Source organism: Folsomia candida, unplaced genomic scaffold (assembly GCF_002217175.1).
Source record: "Folsomia candida strain VU population unplaced genomic scaffold, ASM221717v1 Fcan01_Sc003, whole genome shotgun sequence".
NCBI lineage: Eukaryota > Metazoa > Arthropoda > Collembola > Entomobryomorpha > Isotomidae > Folsomia > Folsomia candida.
In genome coordinates, this window is record NW_019091195.1 from 8,585,490 (window position 1) to 8,605,734 (window position 20,245).

The following is a 20,245-nucleotide window of genomic DNA, read 5'->3' on the forward strand; positions in this document are numbered from 1 at the left end:
TATTTTAAGTATGAAGTAATTTTAAGCATTTTCAGATTGTTAAATCTTCATTTTCTGCAGTATTAAGTGCAATAAAAATACATATTACCCAATTTGAAATTGAAATTTGGAAGGGCTTGCTTTCATTATATCAATTTTGTTTTTATTAATTCTGGTTATTCAGACTGATTTAGTGTTTTTGTGGTATATAAAAAACGTTAAAAAACTTAAATTAATAATGGCACAATATGGTTCAGTTCAAGGTCATTATAAAAGGTCCTTAAATAATGGTTTAATCACAATTCAGCAGAGTAATTTGAGGGAAACCACCCCATCTGGCCCCCAATGACTTTTGTTCCGTAGTACCAACCTAAAATTTATTAATAAAACCATTAACCAGATTTGTATATGTGTTTCATTCAGTTTAACTAAATAAATAAAATAAGACTTCATTTAGTACTAAAAAATAAGCTAATAATTTTTATATTGGATACTACTACTCATGTATATTCTGAGATTTTTCTATTCATTACCGTCCGGCTGCATTTGCCCCACTTCAATCACATCTCCAACGCCAAAAGATAGCTCGTCGGCCCTGCGCGCGTCGTACGGAAATATGGACTCCACACGCAGCTTCTTGACCGCTTTCTTCGACGAGTCTAGCTTCGCCTTCCAACGCTCAATCTCAGAGTTTGTACGGGCAGCGAGGAACTAGAAAAATGTCAGCAGCAGGCCGTGATAAATACCGTAAAATAATTTTGAAAAGGGCAACTCACATAAACAGTTTCCTTGTTATCAAAGTGCAACATGAAAAAATTTTGAAAGTCGTTTGCAACTCCTAATTCTCCCAAGTTTGGGAGAGGCTTCAGATTAGATTCCTCTGGTGTAAATGAGTCCAACACTTCGAATTTTCCATTTCTAAATTCATTAATAATAAATAAATATTAAAGCAAACTATCTATTTTTGGAAAACTTTGAAAAATGATTTATGAAATCCTACGTCTTCTTTTTTGTTACCAGCAACTGATTGGTAAACAATAGAAGCCAGTACATGGTTCGCTTATTCTTCCTGAAAGTCCAATTGATCTGATTTCCACCTCGACCTTGGTCGAATGGGTTTTTCTGGAAATCGCCCTTCATGACAAATTGCCCAAAAGATGTCAAGGGTTTGGTGGGTGCTACACGGCTGAAATCTGAAATTATGTTGATATGTAATAATACAGTTTGCTCAATGTATACATATTATATTATATGTATATTATACCCAATTTGTCCAATATTGCGGAAGTTTCCTCTGCGTCTTGACTTTCTCTTGCAGCTTCGTTGCAGTCCAGAACCAACTACGTACATAATATTCATAAATCAGTGAGTCAATTAAAGGTAACAGATATTAACATATATTCGTGCAATAATTTGGTGTGTTTATGAAAGAAACATGTAGTGCGACGTGGGTACACACATTAGTCAGACTCTTGAGGGCTTTTTCGCAATTGGTTTTCTCCTTGACGGAAGTGGTCCTTTGTATCACGGCATTGACCAACAATGGGAGTCTTGTGATTCTCTATATAAAGAAATAAAATATATACAAATCCGAATCAGTTCATTTTTTACAGTGTATGTAATATAGACCTGCATAGGAAGCATCAGGAATGAATCCATTCTCAGCATTTGACATCGGGTGTCTTCTTCCAGGGTTTTTATGACGTTCACGAATTCGTCTCTAGAGTGTCTGCAGAGCAAATTAATTTTGGAATATGTTATATAATAGTTTGGAATTTTTTACTGGATATTGAAGTACCTCAACCGTTGCATTGTCTTGTCCTGGTGTGGTTTATTTCTGTAATATTCGTAATCAAAGTAATTTTGCGTGTAATTGTATGTGCCTGATATTGTAATATCAGGCATTAATAAATAAATTTAGTGTAATATATTTAATGAACCTGCAATATTCTTTGTATACACTAAAACGAGAATTTGTATTTCGATCGATGATCTCTCCAATTTCTTGAATGTACCAACTCTCGTCCCATTTTGCTAAAAGTTCAGCAAGGAAACTGTGCGCACATTCGCGAACTATATAAATAAAAAATTTTATTAGTATTTAAAGTTTCGAGATGGTAAAGGAGTTAGAAATTCGTATGCATAATATTCTAAATACACTAGATTTCGTACCTTGCTCAATGTTACCGAAGAGGTAACTCCTCTCTTCCTCATTCAGAACACCGATAAGCTCTTCATTTTGATAAAATACGGCTATGAGAACATCCAAAGATTTTAAATATGACACTTCGGATGTCAATATTTCAAAAACAGCTTCTTGGAGCTATGAATAATTCAAACCAGGTTAAAGCTTGAATTCGTAGTACGAATTTAGTACTACGAGAATTCATGAATGTGTATTTCGCACTGGCTTACCTGCTTCTGCTTGTCTGAAAGAATGGAAAGGATTCCTGAAGCAATTACTTCAGACAATTCACACCATAAAGTCCTTTGACCGACTCTGGAACACAGATAAGCATACTTTTGTCAGTTTTGACTATTTTTTTTTAAATCGATCCATTGAATTAAGGTACCAGCATACCTCGGTACCAGCATATCCAAAGTTAAGCCTAGGTTCTTTGGAATCACAGGTTGATAGTCATCATCCGGCTGTGAGTTAATAATACAAAAACAACGAATTACAATATGGATTCAACCAGATAAGCTTAAGGCTTTATGTACTTGAAACTGTACGCTACCTTTATAGAAATTCCATACGCGTAGTATTGGTATAACGGCTCCTCCTCCATGGAATAAATTGGCTGCACTTGTGACACAAAATTTCTGATTAGTTCAGAGTCAGAGTCATAAAAATCAGAGTCATCAAAGTCATCATCATCCTCCGTCCGTCTATTCACTCCATCAGACTTGTCATAAATACTGTAATTTTGAGTGCCATTGCTACTGCCATTGCTGCTGCCACCGTAGATGCTCTTTGGTGGCTCAGGAGGAGGAATACTCGGCCTAGAAATGGGTCGTCGCAGAGGGTTGGGCTGTCCTCCTCCACTGGGCGACTTATCATTTGATGATGGGGTCTGAACCATCCGAGGTGCACTGCTCCCATAAACTTGAACTGGTTTGGCAGTAACTTCACTATTGATTGGGCCATACGTGGGCGTCAACTGTCCCCCAAGGGCCGAACCAGCATTAGAAGAGCAAGACGAAGACGATTGTTCGAAGTGTTCCATACTGCATTTTGACGTTTTTCGGATGCCCATGAATTTTTTGGCGAGCTTCTTTCCCGCAGATTTAGCCATCGTCGACAGTTTGCTAGGAGGGATTGGAGGTAACTTATCATTAGGTTGGAAAACATCTTCCTTATCTGCTCGAAGTAAAATTTGCGTTGCTGTTGGGCTAGAGTCAGCATAAATCAACGAGTTCTCTCCAACACTGGGGAGTTTATTATGGAATGCTGGTTGTGGGGTTATTGATGGCTCATTTCTAATTACATTGTTGCAGCTAATTACATTTTGATGAGAAGGATTAGGGACCAATGACGGTCGCCTCAGTGTGTCAGGGACTGGGGGTCCTGGGTTTTTTGTACCACTGGTAAAATGAGTAATCTGATTTGTTATCCCGTAAATTGGTTCAGAATAAAAAGAATCAGAAGAGTTGGGCGAGGCATATGTTGAAGACGGTGGATGTGGCAAGGGCTTGTCGAGATCATCCTCATCTGTAATTTCAAGAAAAATTTACTGCACTAATTATACCAATTATACTGACAATGAACGAACTTATTTACGAATGTAAATCATACATCTTCACTTTTCACAAGTGTTGCAATATCTTCAAATTGTGAAAAGTTCATACAATATTAAAGCATATTCATTCATTCATGCATAATTTTATCTTGTATTTGTTTATTGAGATTTTCCAAACGAATGGATAAAATATTGTTCAGAAGGCTTCTTAGGTTAATCTAAAAATTCAGTTTTAAACACAAACGTGGTTTGTCAATGCACCATTCAGTAAGTTCCTACTGCAAGATGCAGTAGTTGCATTACTCCTTCATGTTTCAGTCAATGCATTATTTCAAGGCCGAAAACCCAATTCCTTGCAAATTCTTATGGGTGACTGCGAGGATTTGATTATCCAAGAGCTCCTGCTGAAGGACATTTAGCCAACACATACTTATGTCATATCATCCTTATTATGGATTTAGGTTAACTTTGCTATGCACCTTATGCAATTCTTCATACGTTTGTCCTTCTCTTATTCAAATCTTCCTTTCAAGTAGTGATTAGGCAGGCATTATATAATTCTAAGAATACATGATGGCACCAAAGAACTTATATTGTCAGTGACCACTTCAATCAATTTAATTTATCTTAACTTGCTTCTCCATTTGTGTTTTGTATAAGAAGAATCTGGCGTGGTTTACAATTTCCCACTGCACCTGCTAAATTTTTAATGACTTCCCTTCGTAATCGTAATCATCTCATATAAATTAACCTCGCTCTTGTGTAAGATGAAATGCCTTTGATTGCGTCTCGAGAAAAGTTCGTTACCTCAATTTATTCCAGCTAAATATGGGCAACAAGCAAACAGCCTCTTTAAACATAGCACGTATACATATGTATAATCTGCATAGGCGAAGGAGCAAGTATTTTTGTAGAACATTTTACGTGTTAATTAAATAATGTGCATTACGTATTTGGTTGAACTAGAACGCCGATATGATTATACATTTTGTATTACTACAAAAATCTAGGGTTAGATCGATACATTTTGGAGAAGAATAGTATAGCAGAGTTTGTAGCCATCAGTATTCAATTATGCAATTGATACTAGAGATCCGCGTGGGCTGTATCATATTATTTATGGTTGTTGAGTAACATAATAGTGCACCTTGTTGTAGATTGAAAGGAAAGGTTGACAGATCAAATACTGTTGTCAATCGCTTTGTATGTAGGTCCTCATGAACAGGGCCAAGATCTGAGATAGAGACACATGAAATTGAAAGTTGACACAGGATCTCCATTTTATACTGGGCTGAACATTTGTGAAATGCTCAGTGGTTTCATTTTGTGTATGGAATTATGATGATGACTGTGCAACAATTACAGGAACGGAATATACACTATTCCGAAGACCAAAGTCTCAAGCTTTCAAGTTCACATTGGATCCCATTCATGTCAGAATGCCATAATGTGTGCCATAGTTTGATAAGTAAGTCTTTATGAGAAACTCGTATAATGTAAAAACATACACATGCTTAAATTTAATTTACGAATTAATTATATTAAAAGTAAATTATCGCAATTGTTGAGCACATTGTTTAGTTTCACGCCAGGAAGCATGCATGCTTAAAGTGAAAATATTTACATTCTGCAAAAATTAACTAATGAAACTCTTTCCGGTTTATAAACAATGAAAATTTGACACCACAAAATGGCAAATTTGAAGCGGAAAATGATGTCAATTTAAAGTTTGTGGACTACATAGGACACAAGAAAAGTGTAAACTAGACACATGTACGAACTTATGTATTAAGTTGGTTTATATATATAATTTTACTTACAAGTATACAAGGTCAAATTACAATAATTAATAAGGATCATAAATAAACTCATAACCAGATAACTCAAGCAAGCTACCAATCATGTTCGTACATAGCGTTTCCTATGTAATAACGCAAATTCTGATCATATCACAATTTTAGCACCTTACAAATGTTACTCCCACGTTTTAACATGGACTTGGCAACAACCGAGCAGCAGTGCCAGCCCGTGCTAATACATAAGCAGTTTAATGATAGTTCAATGTTCTCTCTTTGTCTTGTCGCCTTATATGAATAATCGTCAAGGGAGGGTTTAATCGAGTCCAACGGCAAAATTCTGCACAAACCGTACCGGTTTAAGTTACGCAAATAAATTAACATCAAAATTTGGAGTTTCCCTTATTTTCAAAATTTACAAAACAACACGTAACACTCATTGTATTTGGATATCATGTCAGTGCGTCTGTATCTCATTTGACACGCTTTGGAGGATAATGACATTTCCTAATTTCATACCGTAGTGTGAATTTCAATATCCAAATTTTACGTTACAAGGCATTCCTTTGAGTTTTTCAATTTTTCACGTAGCTTTGAGTATCTGTATTTATTATTCCACAACAATGAAACAACATCGACATTGTCTACGTCAAAATTTGTCAGTCGTGACAAATTATTGTACAAAATTATTGTAGTTTTAGGAGCATCTTAGGTACTTGGAAATTTCAAGTTTCAACAAATTATTGAATGAGCTATTGCGATTTCTTACAATTAAAATCACCAGCAGGTGTTTTATTTGAGCGTCTATTTGAAGGTCAAGTGCAGACTTCAGGTCTTACTTATTTACTTCTTTTCAACCTTTTCTAGGATGACAAAAGAAGTTTCGTGTTCTTGCAGTTTCCTTAAATTCTTAATATATCGAAGCTTTACAATAGTATTTACGTACATGAATGATAAATAAAATTCAATGCTTTCTTATATATGCGATAACTCTGCGCAATTTTATACAAATTGCTGACTAGGCCATCGTAAAGATTAACGTTTTCCCATGGCTAGAATTTCTGTAAGGACAAAATGTAGGAATCAGACCGTGTCCGATCGGTGGGATAGAATTTGCAATTTAGTTTATCAGGTTAGCTCTGGTCTGAGGAAAAGGTAGAAATAAAGTAGATTGCGGAAGACTCGCATCACAAATCCAACCAACCAAACCATTGTTACATAAGGATTATACTCCATCAAAGTACTGACTTTATATGACGAAATATTTAACTTACATCCGAATTCTTTCACAAACACTGAAATTTCCTGCTCTTCTTCAGGTTTCCATTTGCCATCCACAATGTTACTGCAAATGAAGCGAAATCTGAGGTACAAATTCTTAATGGAGGCGTCCCCTCCTTCCGTTGAATCACTCTTTCCACCACCCACATCACTGTAATATGAGTGCTTCCCATCGTCAAAGCACTCAAAATTGTGACGACGACGATAACCTCCCTGCTCCAAAAATTCTAGTGGATCGTCGCAAACTTGAATGAGGGTGGATCCTGACGCCAAGATATCCACCATTGTTCATGGCTCTCCGAAACAGATGGTCACAACGAGAATAACAACGTAGTCTCATTGGAACTTTTAACTCCTAAAAACCAAGTCCTGCATACACTGGCACTCTACAGCAGCTCGAATTAATTAATGGCTCGGTATCGTTGATCAATTGGAAATGTGACGAACAATGAACATGAGTATGCATGCTAAATTACCACGAAACTGGAGAACACCAATAAAACTAGGGTATGTATGTATGTATGTATGAATGTTTAACTGCAAAGTAGCCGTGTTTGCTTGTCTACTTGCCTTTCATTATTGCAATGTTCAGCTCAGTTGACGATTGTTATTGAGCAACAAAGAAATAGGAATATTCGTTCTACAACTATCCGCTCTTCAGCGCTATTGGGCAAGACACACGATAGCACGACAACATCAGTGCGATGCGATCAAGGAAGGGTATTCGAAGCTAGTGACTGGGAATTTCTGCATGCTCACATAATGGCACCACGTAATAGCACGACGCCAACACCTAAGACTAACTACGACCACTACAGCTAGGTCTCATATATATTTATTGCATTTAACTACGTGTGGCGAGAGACAACAATATAAATGCCTCTAACATCTTTGGTTCTGCTGTGAGAGAATGCAGTGCAACAATGCCATCCGTATTCCTACGGCCGCTATTATTGGATTGAGAGGATTGGGTTAGCAAGAATATTAGCATTCATAAGTATGTCCTTATTCTTCCTAAGTACGCAGGGTAGTGCTGTTCCCTCAGGATGAGAATATATGTAAGGAGAGTGAGTGGCCAAAGGGCTATTTAATCATTAATCCATTCGCTCAGTCGCTACCACCTCTCTCGTTATAAAATCAGGCTCTACGATGAACTCATTCCTATTTGCAGCAGCAGCCATTATACGTTCTCGTGTATGTGTACCGTTAGTCCTCCAAATGGTTGTGACGATGACCACGAAATAGTCATAAACTAACAATGGCAACCAATGTAGGCTGATGAGCGAGGAATCTAAATTGGTTGGAATCCACATCACTTCTAGCACAGATTTTGTGGCCAGTTACTTGTATGCAGCATTGCATTTGGTTAAGCGAGTCGTGTCTAGTCGGAAAGTGAAAGTACGTGGTTATGGTTTTTATCAAAAATGTGGAATCTCTTAATTATCTGAGGGTTGAACTGGCTGCAAATGTGCAAACTGCAACTGTGAATCATTCAAGCGTGCAGACTGATACTAAAAATATGTACTTAGGATTAGTTCTTATACATATGTTGTACATGGCTGCAGTGAAGTGGAATTAATTAATCCAAGGTTTTGGCAATTAATCAAGCCTCGGTTTTCCAAAAGCATTTACAAAATTGCGTTGTCTCAACACATACAAAATAAATAATTTGATTGACCAGTGAATTTATCGATTCATTTGAATTTGTATCATATTTACATACATATTTTAGTCGACTTTCCAAATATGCAAGTATGCATGTGGGTAAAAATTTTGTAGACATGACATTACACAAAATCTTAACTGCCCTCAAAATTAGGAATGATTGCTTCCAATTACGATTGAAAGATCAAGTGGAGATTTTTTTCTCTGCAGGCACAAGTGATGATACATATCTTTCATATTGAAACATTAAATCTATGCTGCTTACAAGACATTCGTGTCTCGCTTTTTGGTCAGCTCTTTAAATTGAGGCAACACCTACTTAGATACATGCATGAATATTGTCATGAGGTATTACATAGCACAACACATACCTTGTTTGTCTTTAGAGTCATTGATCACTGCGGATTCCAATTGTTTGCCATAAATTCCTTCAACATGCCCATTGTTTACGTTTGATTGAATTTTATCCACTTTCGATGAATTGTGAGGATTTGCAGTAACAGGGAAGCGTCCATCATATTCATTACTCTTCTCTGTTTCAAATTTGGTCTCCGCATTAGTATTCTTAGAGGTTAATTCCTCGTCCAATGATAATAACGACCCCAAGTAAAAGAATTTCTTAACAGCGTCATCGTCATAATTGTTCCCAAACGTGTAGGTTGCATTATTGTTTGTTTCTTTGATAATGAGCGTGTTATTATTGCTTTGTTCTAAAGAAGAAGCAGCATATTTGCTCTCCAAATTGTTCACCACTTTTGTCGTTGGCTCCCAACTGTTCCTACTAATTCTTGTAGTAGGCGGCTCTACCGTTGTTAATGATTCCGTACCACTGCTGCAGTTATAAATTACCGTGCCACCGCTATTTAAATTGTTGTGCGCGATTGCCATTATAGTTGAGCAATCGCAATACTCAACTTCATCATCTTTGTCGTGTTGCACAAAAGAAGTAACGGACGAAGGTGGAATAAAGCCGAAATCTCCGCAACAATCCGGAGGGAGGCAATAGTCATAAAGATCCTCGTAAAATGGGTCCTTTTCATTGTCTTGACTATTATCGCCAGCAGTCTCTGCACTAATTGCTGGCTGTGTCTTACTCTTGTCGTCATCATCGCATCGAGGTGATGAGGCGTCATCCAAGATCACCGACCCTTGCGTCGTCTGTGTTGTTCCTTGGTCGTAATTGGCTTCTGTGTTCTTCATGACATCGTAATTACAACTGCTTCCGTCAAGCATGTTACACAAGCCAGTAGAATTATTTCCCAAATTCGGCTTGACTGGTAAAGCTGGTAAAGGTGAGGAACTGGTGGAAACAAAAGTTGATGGTTTCGATTTGGGTGGTCGTGGGGGAGGAACTAGGTTAAAATTTTCGTAAATGTGTTCTAATACTGCGGAATCGGAGTTTTGATTATAGTTTCCACAACTGGAACAAAAATAACTGCAAGAATTCGAGCTGGACATTGTGCTATTGCTGCTGTTGTTGTTTTCAGTGGGGTTAAAGCAATACAAATTATTGCCAATTTTACTCGATTTGTCCAATTTTGAAATGAGCTTAATTTTATCAATGCAACTTGGCGTGATTATAGGTTGCATGGGTTCGTAATCATCGTAAGCGTAAGAGGCAGGGGAAGGAGAACGACTTTGTTTTTCAACCCGAATCTCAATGTCGATATCAATGATATTAACACGAGTCGGAATAAATGTTTCTTCCAAAGATGAAGTTCTGCATAATATTTTCTTGTCCTTTATGTTGATGAATGGACGAAGAGATGATGAGAGTGGTGTCTGGGGCTTCAATTGACAGTTGTCCTGATTTCTGCTGTTGTAAATCAGATCGAGCAAGGCACTGCACGATGCGGATAGAGAATTTGCGACTTGGGATGAATTCCGAAACAGGATGGGAGTGCTATCCAGGTTTTCCTCCTCAGAATCAGCAGATACCAGATTAGGCTCTGATGTTAAACGCCTGTCTCTGCTGTACCGTTTCCGTCGGATTGCATGTTTTCTTTTAAGGCGACAACCATTTTCTGAAGATCGTTTTTGGTGTTCAAAGAGGGCAATTTTCTTTGCCACGAGACCGGATGCCATATCGCGATTTTTTTTAGCAAACTCTTCAAGAATTCACATTAGTAACTCTTTTTTTGCACAAACACAGGTTTAAACGTTATGAAAAATCCTGCTGAATTATTGACATTAGTGTTTAAAAATTTTTACGTTTAATACGAAATTGCATTCACAAGGAGGACACAATTTATCACTACGGGTCCGAGGGTGGAACACATGTGAAACTATTCCAGGCTGAGTGTCTATTTAGAGTCTGATAAAGTCTCATTTTTGATCTGCAGATACTTAATAATTGCGTAATCTTGATTCAAGTTCCGACTTCCTCTCTTCTCTGTTGACACTTTATCACTTGAGTGCATTAACAAGTAGTTGGCACTTGATTTGATATTATTTTCACGACAGCATTGTTACCTTTTAAAGTCATGTAACAACCACATATAAATGATACGTTAATTGTCATTTGCGAACTGCACGACCGCTGTAACTACAATCTACATGATCACTTCCAATGCTCACAATGCCACAGTCAGAACTATCGAATAAAGTATTAGGTGGGGTAACCACTATATTGCATTCAAAGAGTCTTTGTAAGAATTTTTTCCACAACTTATCGCTCAATAACGAGGGGGAGGTTCGCAATGTTCACAATCCAATTCGTTCGAGTATTTTAGTCGTGTAGTCGCCACATGTTGATTCAACATGCTCCACAACAAGACAGGGGAGCAAAGAATATGTAACACCTCATTCATAATCCCATTATTACCTCACCCATTATCGTATCACTAATTCACACAACTGCTTCTCGATTAATACTCTTATAAATTAAGTGGAGTAGTCAGTCGTAAAATTTATTTATGTATATTAAGTTGCTTATTTATCACGGTTGGTATCATGCGATACTTGTATTTTCTTGATTTCGTCTGCCTATCTGAACAACGGTCAGAGTTTGGGACGAGAATGTGAATTCTGTCTTCTGTATTATGGTATGGTTTGGTTTAAACAATTGAATTGCAATCCATATCGTGTAGTAAACCCAGGATCATTGTTATTATTAATACGATCTTTAATAATAACTACGCTACGTAATTAATTATATGTAACAAGTATGTATCCAATGAGCGGTTCTACGCACACTTAAATATTGGATGGAATTCACTTCACACTTGGATGAATTAACTATGTATGTACATTGATGTAGAGAGTCAATGGATGGATGGATGAGATTTCTCTGATTGTTGATAATTGTTTGATTCTGCAAGAAGGGGTGTTGTTCAGGCAGTCAGTAAATTATTTCAAATTTTGAAAAGCTTGATGTAAGCAAGATCGTTTACTTACTATTCAAAAAAGTAATATGTCTTCAATGGATCCGGTGACATAGCTTGATGTCACATAATAGCAAATAACAATCGAACTATTACATCACCAGATGAACATGGTGCACTTTGACTTTATTGACAGGATTTACATGAGCCTTAAGCGTCATGTTTCATATCCGTGAGAAAACGCCAAGCAAATGACCATCCCATCATTACCGCGATCTGAAAATAGTTATAAATGCAAATTTAATTAACAAAGAATAAAATTAACCCATGCATTTAATAGACAATCGGAAATAAAACTTTATACACATCCTGGGATACTGGCAAATGCTTAACCTGTGTAATTATCTCAATGCTATAAAAACAATTTGTACATTGTTGTGGAAGAATATGAACCTTGTTTCATAGTTATGGCACTTAAAATTGTCAATGATAACCTAAAATGTTCTCAGAGCTCCTGTTGGAACATTTCTTAAATTATTTATTTTATTAATTTACACAGAAAATTTTCTCTGACAAACACAAGTGACTCAACTTGGAATCTTCAAACACAAGTGATCTTGTAGTTTCCTCACTTTGCACTATCGAATAAAAATGCAATCACACAAAAATGTTATATGAAAATGAGGTTTCGGCTTAAATTGATTGACTTGTCCCCTTTTGCCAATCAGTGAGCTCTACCTGCGAATGCATACTAGTGCACTCATGAAATTACATTCAGGATATAATTCCATCCACTTCCGTTCACTTCTTCAACCTGACATGCTCTGTTCGATAAGAGTCAGTCAATATATGTGCAAGTAAAGTAATGATGTTGTGAGAGATGTGTTGCTTGATTTTGCCTTCTCTTTCTTCCATTAAACAATCACGACAGACAACAACGACGACGACGATAGAAGACTCATTTTCAAACCACAACCACTTTTGTTCTTTACACATGTATGCAAGTACTTACGAGGTTGAATAGAGTGATCCGTTTTGGAGGTATTCAAATTCAAAACAATTCACGTCTGAATTTACTTAGTCAAATGAATTTATGTGCTTCCTTCTTTTTTACGTGATTGAAACGCTACTCGAGTCTTCAATTGTCTCGACTTGGAAATCACATGTCGTGTTAATACAACATGTGTATTTTGACTGACTCCAATCGTATTGGATGAGTCGGGGGGAATCGTTTATAGAATCCGATAACTGTACTTGTTCTAATTGTACTTTATATTTTACTTGGCCAGCTTGCATGGGTTCTTGATTGTTGAAGAGGGTGCATTTGTGTACATACGTATGTGTGCACTATTTATGAGAAATTCAAGTAATTCACACCTGCAACTATCACGTTTTCCACAATTACATTATCACCTTGCTGAATATGCTTTTGTTTAAATGTTGCATCTAGAATTATGTATACAGCTGGCTTAAAAACTAGTGCTTAGATTTCGGAGAAATTCAAAAGAACACGACATTTACACGATCTACGATTCTGGTGCAAGAAATCTATTTCAAATTTTTCAACTGAATACATATAATGAAATTGGTGCAAGTATATGAAGTCCTAGTTTTACATGTCTGCAATGAACCCAACGTTTATTTCTTTTCCTATGGCATGGAACTTGGAAAATGGGAAACACCTTTGAACTGCGTCCATGCAAATATTGTAATTTATTTGGCTTGTCTGCAAAACAAACCGGTCCGCGTACCCATGAAAATAAATTATTAGGTTTGGACAAAGGTTCGAAATTCAGTCAAAAGTTTAAAGACTTTTCGTGTTTCTTTGTGGGTAATATTCTTAAAAATATGTAATATATTCGACCCGAAAACGAGTAAGAAGTTCTGAAGTCTTTCCAATTAATTTTTGGTAAACAATGCCCTAAATAATACAACTTAATCTATCAAACACTTTTAAATACTTAGGACAAAGTGAGGCACTTGCACATATCAAGTTATGTGGTAGTGTGGATATGTACAAACAAGATAGATTTTTAATAGTTGAAGCGAGTTTCGAGACGCAAAAATCACTTTTAATTCTTTTTACTTACTTGAATTGTAATACTCTAATCGTATGTAAATAACTTTTGGAGCAGTAACTAAATTTTTCAGCAAGCCTAGGAATTCCGCAAATAATCTTTAATAGATTTTCACAGCCAGACTTGCATTTCTAATCAGAAATTGAAATGAAAAGTGTTTTACTAAAAAATTACAAACCTGAAACTTGAATTATACAGCGAAGTCAATAACACCGCATGCAGATTCTCTGCGCAAGATGTTTGAGGGATTGGTCTTTTGTTGCTTCGATCTCGAAAGGGCGATGACTAATCAACCCCAGAAAATAATTAGGTAGACATGCAAAATATTATCTTAGTTGTAACATGTGTTTGCTGTATATCGTGAAAAATTAGCTTGCTCTCGTGCATGCAAGAAATTCATATTGAATGTGTAATTTGAGCACAGGGCTTATACAGTAGTGACGGCGGTGAGAAAATGAGAATGCATATGAATTTGAGCCATTCTTCCTTGGGTATAACTTACTAAATAATTACAACAAATTAAGTCAAGTGTCAAGTCACAATTATGCGTACGTTTATAATTACATTCGCAATGTACTGTTAATCTTGTATAAAATTATCATTCTGGGTACAAAAATATTTTTTAAATCCGTACCTGTGGAAAATGATATCCAAATTCCAAATTGGCGAGATATAATCACTTTAACTGAATATAATATTGACAACATTTGAATTTTTTAATTATTAGACGACGAACACTCAAAGCAAGGCTACTTCACAGCCCAATGCAATCTCGCCAAGTGGAAAAAGATTTTTAAAATATGCATGTTCCGTTACATGGAATGGCAATTGGCAAATAGTTCAAAGCTGACATTTTAAACGCATAGTGCTGCATTTTTATGAGCTCATTGGACAAAGTACTTCTGTGCAAAAAGAGGGTACTGTGCTGACTATAAAGATCAGCCACACAAAAACATGCCTACATATATAAAAACAACACGGCTTTTAATTTGAATAATGAAAGTCTCTTGTTCCGGGTTGGTTCTTCTTGCCGACAATATAAACGCTTTATAATAAAGCACAAACATTCAAGTCATGACATTCTTTAGTCGTATTACGTGTAACATCTGATGAATCCATCTGCTGACTTTGTTCTTGTCGTGCCATAAAGATTCGATTATGATAATAGGACTTAATAAATAGACTTGAAGAATGAGTGCAGCCACGAATACATAAGAAGGCATATTTTTGAAAAATTGGTAATTTCTCTCATGATTGACGATATACTATTGCTCCTCGTGTTTTTACTCAATTTCGACAAAGAGGAAAGCAAGAAAAATCAAAGCTGCTCGATAACTCATCAGCACAATGTATATTTTCATTATTTGCATTCATTGATGTTTTATGAATTGGATTATTGGATTGTAATCCTATCGTAAGACTTAATGACATGATTTTTAGCGACTAAAAAAATAAGCCAATCTAAATCTACAATCAGATGTGGAATCATAAATGCAAGCGATTACAAAAAGATGCTATCCAATTAAATCAGCATTGAAAGATTTATAATTTATTAACTTGAATTTATTTGACCAGATGAAATTTTGACAAAATATATCCTCTCAAGTTACTGAACATGATTTCAAAGTCTAACAATAAACAATTTGTTGGCTAGATGGAGATGTAAAGATAGGTAATTTGAATGGGAATAACTATTTATTACAATCCATACTTGCCGACGAGGGTTTTGACCAGGTCAACGTACTTGCTCTTTGCATCGTCCTGGGACATTCCCTTACGACTATTCCAGGCATCCCATTTGGCCTTCCCCTTCAGATCCAACATTCCTGGCCTGCCTATAAAATAATTTAAATATTAAGTTCACAACTTGACAACTTCACTGTCCAGACTAGGCACTATTTAATCGAAATCATCATCTAAACTTACTGGTGTTCACATCGCCAACAGTCGCTTGTTTGAATAGACCATACACGTCCAACAATTCTTCGTCGGTTGGTTTTCCTTTCAAGTTCTTCACCTGCTCAGCAGCCGTGTCGAAGTCCTAGGAAAAAATTAAACGACAAAATTAGCACAAACGAAAATTTTGAAAAATATTTAAAAAGTTAACGGCTATATTGGTATTACAGACATGATGGATGATTAAGTTTTTGCTGAAGATCGGACGAGAAAATGTTGCTGGAAACTGCTGATGCTCCGAGAACCGGTAGACGAATGAATCTGGAAACGGCAAAAACGCGTGTTTAAACCATGTGAGACTGCATATCGTCCTTTCCACAATTCCACATCAGCATAGATTAATCATCTACAATACACGTAGATGTATCCCCATTTCAAAGAGTGCATTGATGGGCAATGCTATTTTACAACCTAATTACGTACGTAAGCTGTGCATCCGCCGACTTATAGCGTGATCATTGATCATGAATAGTATAGTATCATACACTTCAACGATTTACTTGCCAATTTACCATTAGTAATATTATCCCAATTAAAGGCAGATGTACGGAAACCTTGAGCGTACATATACATATTCACATAATGTAGTCCAGAATCTTGGGAAATTCCCCATCTTCTGTCTAGTACCTTGGAATTTGCAAACTTGGCAATTTGCAAATGATATGATTCAATGGCATACTATTTACCCATTTACCTGTCTATGATGCTGCTGGAGCTGTCTCGAACTCTCGAGATGTGAGAATGCTGGCCGAGAATTCTAAATTTGTAAAACTAAAGTGACTACTTTTCACCACAATAGTTTCTCACTAAAATGATTTTTTTGTTATAAATATAAATAAATAAATATAACTCACGGGCTGACTTGTTTATGTATATAGAGAGAGCTTGAATCGTTGGACTATGGACTTGATGAAATGGAATCCCGGCGAATTTCTTGCATGCGCATCTCAAGTTCTCAACCTCAAAAATCGCAATCGCAATTGAATGCCATAATAATATTTGCACATTTCCCTACGTTCAACGTACCAACATTTTCTGCATGAAATGAACCCGATTGCTCGAGTTTTCAATGAAGGTGTCATAAAAAACAATAAAAGTTTAAGACCTCAACTAATGATAACTTTAAAGTCACAAGCAATAAAGTGAAGCTAACTCTTCCGCATACGTTCCACGCTTTCTAGATAGACATATATTTACTTTGGTTTATCAATCACACATACGTATGTATGATAACCAGGTGAAATGTAGAATTTAATCATTTATTATATAAATATAATATTAGAAATCTAATAAATCTGTCATCATAACTTTATACTTGGTTTGTCAAGTCAAAGTGTGGAATTACTCTTTGACCTCTCCACGAATGTCCATTGACTATGAACTTGACGCAAGATGGTGAATGGATAATAATAATATTTTATGGATTTAACTTAAATTTGAAGAGGGGTCTGGTCTGGATGGGAAAATACTACAAAAATGTACAGCAATCTCGGTTGACGACGAGGGTACCTTATAAAAATGAAATACGTCAAATGATGGCACGATAGTGTAGTCTGTCATTTTGCAGTTTTTAGCACCTGAAGCATATTATCAATTGCCCAATTGATGATCACAATATTGCACCGATAGTGGATGAAATGAAGCTGTAGAAAATCAATATATTAAGATAAAAACCCACAGTTGACTTTATGCATCCTTATTTAGCCCGAGTTAGGTTGTCCATATCGCTACAATTTTTTTCCAATCAACGCGTTTATTCTTATCGTTTCAGATTTAAACTCGACCCCACCCAACGTTTATGTTCATGGCCCCACCCGGTCAACCAAGTGATTGATCTTCGACCCGAGTCTTCGACCTGATTCCTTATTATCCTAATACTACATGCGTAAAAAGTTTCAAATCAATCGAGAGTTATCCATAGACGGACATGACATGACGGGTACATAAGTTTTAGTTCGGGCTAAAAAATCATTGATTGCCAATCTCTCCCCACCTTCAATAATCACATGCGGCTGCATTTATAAATATGAAGTGGTGTCATACGATGTGGAAACAAAGTTTAATCATCGTCCATTTATCTTACAGGTGAAATGTCCGGATCAAAATAAAAAATAAAGAAATGGATAGTGGTATCACTCGTTAAATTAATTGAATGTTAATTAAATAGAGTTTTAAAGAATGCGAGTTTAAATGAATGAAATGTGGTTAATTTAATATGCAGATTAAATAAAATCTTACACTTTTAGTGTGTAGACATTTTTTGTTTTTGCTTTATTTCTTCATGTTGGGTTTAATTTGTAATGGAAAATGGAACACAAATTTCATTACGCATAATTAATTGCACAATTTGCATTTAAACGCTTTCCGATGGGAATGTGAGAAAGTGTTGCTGGTTGAAGGCGACTCGTGTGGAGCGAGCTGCCCTCTGTGGCTGGAGGCAGAGTGAGACTTTGTGCCTCGTGGATTCAACTGTTCAGCTCGCTCTCTCCACCAACCAACTTTACCAACACCGGATTTCAACAAAATTAGAAAAATCCACCAATTTTTATAAAATGGTAAGTTCCTTTGCCTTCAATTTTATAAAATATGCAATATGTTTGTCCCTGTGCTAGTGCTAGATATTTACAACATAAGAAATTTTCAGTGTCAAACTCTTTAACACTAAATATGTTTTGTGTACAAGTACAAGAAATGGAATTGAAGTTCAATTATTGAACTATTGAACATTAAAAATTGTATTCACTAGATTTATTTTAATTGAAGATCATCAATTTTAAATTGAAATTCGTATATGGATTTATTTTCTCTGAATGTTGTTCTTGATTGTGCTTTAAATGTTATTTAATTTTGATTTGTTGGTTAAAAATCTAGCATTGTTGAAAGTCGATTCAATTCAATTAAAAAAAGTTGTTTTTACTTTATTTGATAGTTCCTATAATATAATCCATAATTGCAAATATTATAATTAACTTATGATTTTTATTAATAGGCCAAGCGTACCAAGAAGGTCGGAATTACCGGCAAATACGGAACACGATATGGTGCGTCCCTCAGGAAGATGGTGAAAAAAATGGAGATCACCCAACATAGCAAGTACACCTGCACCTTTTGTGGAAAGGTTCGTAATTTTTCTTAATTAACCAACCTTACCAAACTCGGAATAATAATAGTAACATTAATGTTACGTTGTGATGTTTAGGACGCTATGAAACGATCTTGTGTAGGCATTTGGTCTTGCAAGAGATGCAGAAGAACCGTTGCCGGTGAGTGTATGAACAGTTTTTATGGATCAAATTAAGATAGTTTCACTGTAAACATTATTGAAATCTAAAATTTCTTGAAATTTTTAGGAGGGGCTTGGGTATACTCCACAACCGCTGCAGCATCCGTCAGATCCGCAGTTAGACGATTAAGGGAAATCAAGGAAGTTTAAATTGTGTTTGTCTTTAATTGGATACATGTTGTAATAAAAACTGATTTAAACTATTTGTACATGCGTGTGTATTGCATACCTTGACAAACATTTATGCATCATCATTAAACATCATTACACTTTTTTTTGTTGAAGTAATTTCATCGGCATCTGAGGACATTTTCTTGAATTATTTTATTGCAAGTTTTCTTTCACATACAGTGAACTTGTCAGGCAAAGTTTTTCATTACATTTATGATTAATATTTATTTATTTATTACATTTCATTACATTACAACCATTACACTTTTGTATTCATTGTCGCTTAATCAGATATGTGTAAGTGATGCAAAAAATTACGAGATTGTCGGCAGGCAAATATGCTTAGCATTCGAGTACTAATTGAGTAGAATTCAGTAAAGGCTATCTTTAGTTAGTTAGTTCAATCTAATCCTAAGTTCGATCATCCAATAAATTCGTGACTTGAAAATGCAAAACCGGTCCCCATATCTTCTGTTCCACCATTCAACGCAAATTACTATATGCAATTTATTTGGTAAATTCGTGCTCAGCCGAGATCACGGTGATATTGCATGTGCATATTCAGCTCTGTAAAATTCACAGTGTTTAAAAAAAGCACAGAGTTAGGTAGCTTATTAAGTTAAATAGTTAAGTCATGAATCATGATAGCCACAAATGGCAGAGCTGGGTTAATCCCACTTGCTCTACTTATACTTCAAATTTCACATCAATAATACAGGAAATTAGTTTTGCGTACACAAAATTCATACTATGGTCAATTTAATCCCAGGATTAATCAGCGAGTGGGATACAATACTGGGATGGGATTAATACCCATAGTTTTACATAATTGATTATCTTTCATTTGGATAGTCTCGGTTAAAAACTTTGAAAAATTATATTTATTCTTTGTCTACTACTTAAGCCGGAGCTTGCATTTGAACGTTAGATCAGAGAGTATACTATTTTATTTTTAATATGGCAGGCAATTTTT

At 35.9% G+C, this 20,245-nt stretch overlaps 3 protein-coding genes across 4 annotated transcripts; 1 reads left to right on the top strand and 2 right to left on the bottom strand.

Annotated features, from left to right (window-relative positions):
• Nucleotides 1–99: 99 nt before the first annotated feature.
• Nucleotides 100–12,563, bottom strand: LOC110846925 (rho guanine nucleotide exchange factor 26). 2 transcript variants are annotated; one of them, XM_035850288.1, is made up of 15 exons: nt 11,858–12,563; nt 8,833–11,774; nt 2,718–3,691; nt 2,561–2,628; nt 2,395–2,479; nt 2,152–2,302; nt 1,920–2,052; nt 1,778–1,816; nt 1,609–1,708; nt 1,439–1,540; nt 1,244–1,319; nt 980–1,172; nt 756–897; nt 513–690; nt 100–349 (listed from the first exon to the last, which is right to left on the bottom strand). In XM_035850288.1, exons 2-15 carry the CDS (start codon nt 10,544–10,546, stop codon nt 276–278), a joined length of 4,029 nt encoding a protein of 1,342 aa, XP_035706181.1. In that variant the 5' UTR covers nt 10,547–11,774; nt 11,858–12,563; the 3' UTR covers nt 100–275. The 2 variants fall into 2 exon arrangements, with proteins under 2 accessions (XP_035706181.1, XP_021949454.1); XM_022093762.2 differs by lacking the exons at nt 8,833–11,774; nt 11,858–12,563 and adding an exon at nt 6,790–7,594 and having other exon boundaries at nt 119–349.
• A 2,826-nt stretch (nt 12,564–15,389) lies between these two features.
• LOC110846150 (acyl-CoA-binding protein) lies at nt 15,390–16,758 on the bottom strand. Its single transcript, XM_022092795.2, has 5 exons — nt 16,673–16,758; nt 16,513–16,575; nt 15,987–16,079; nt 15,789–15,903; nt 15,390–15,697 (listed from the first exon to the last, which is right to left on the bottom strand). The coding sequence occupies exons 3-5, from the start codon at nt 15,990–15,992 to the stop codon at nt 15,561–15,563; spliced, it is 258 nt and encodes an 85-aa protein (XP_021948487.1). The 5' UTR covers nt 15,993–16,079; nt 16,513–16,575; nt 16,673–16,758; the 3' UTR covers nt 15,390–15,560.
• Nucleotides 16,759–18,217: 1,459 nt separating this feature from the next.
• Nucleotides 18,218–19,291, top strand: LOC110846475 (60S ribosomal protein L37a). The gene is made up of 4 exons (XM_022093244.2): nt 18,218–18,373; nt 18,808–18,936; nt 19,018–19,081; nt 19,169–19,291. The coding sequence occupies exons 1-4, from the start codon at nt 18,371–18,373 to the stop codon at nt 19,249–19,251; spliced, it is 279 nt and encodes a 92-aa protein (XP_021948936.1). The 5' UTR covers nt 18,218–18,370; the 3' UTR covers nt 19,252–19,291.
• Nucleotides 19,292–20,245: the final 954 nt, after the last annotated feature.

Bases quoted from the DNA above. Each gene is read 5' to 3' on its own strand.
- LOC110846925 (XM_035850288.1), bottom strand. From the start codon at position 10,546: ATGGCATCCGGTCTCGTGGCAAAGAAAATTGCCCTCTTTGAACACCAA. The intron at 3,692-8,832 runs GTATGTGTTGTG...TTGAAATTACAG, and splicing joins TGACTCTAAAGACAAACAAG to ATGAGGATGATCTCGACAAG. The intron at 1,817-1,919 runs GTTCATTAAATA...CGAATATTACAG, and splicing joins GTATACAAAGAATATTGCAG to AAATAAACCACACCAGGACA.
- LOC110846150 (XM_022092795.2), bottom strand. The intron at 15,698-15,788 runs GTAAGTTTAGAT...ATTATTTTATAG, and splicing joins TGTTGGCGATGTGAACACCA to GCAGGCCAGGAATGTTGGAT.
- LOC110846475 (XM_022093244.2), top strand. The intron at 18,937-19,017 runs GTTCGTAATTTT...TGTGATGTTTAG, and splicing joins CCTGCACCTTTTGTGGAAAG to GACGCTATGAAACGATCTTG. The intron at 19,082-19,168 runs GTGAGTGTATGA...TGAAATTTTTAG, and splicing joins ATGCAGAAGAACCGTTGCCG to GAGGGGCTTGGGTATACTCC.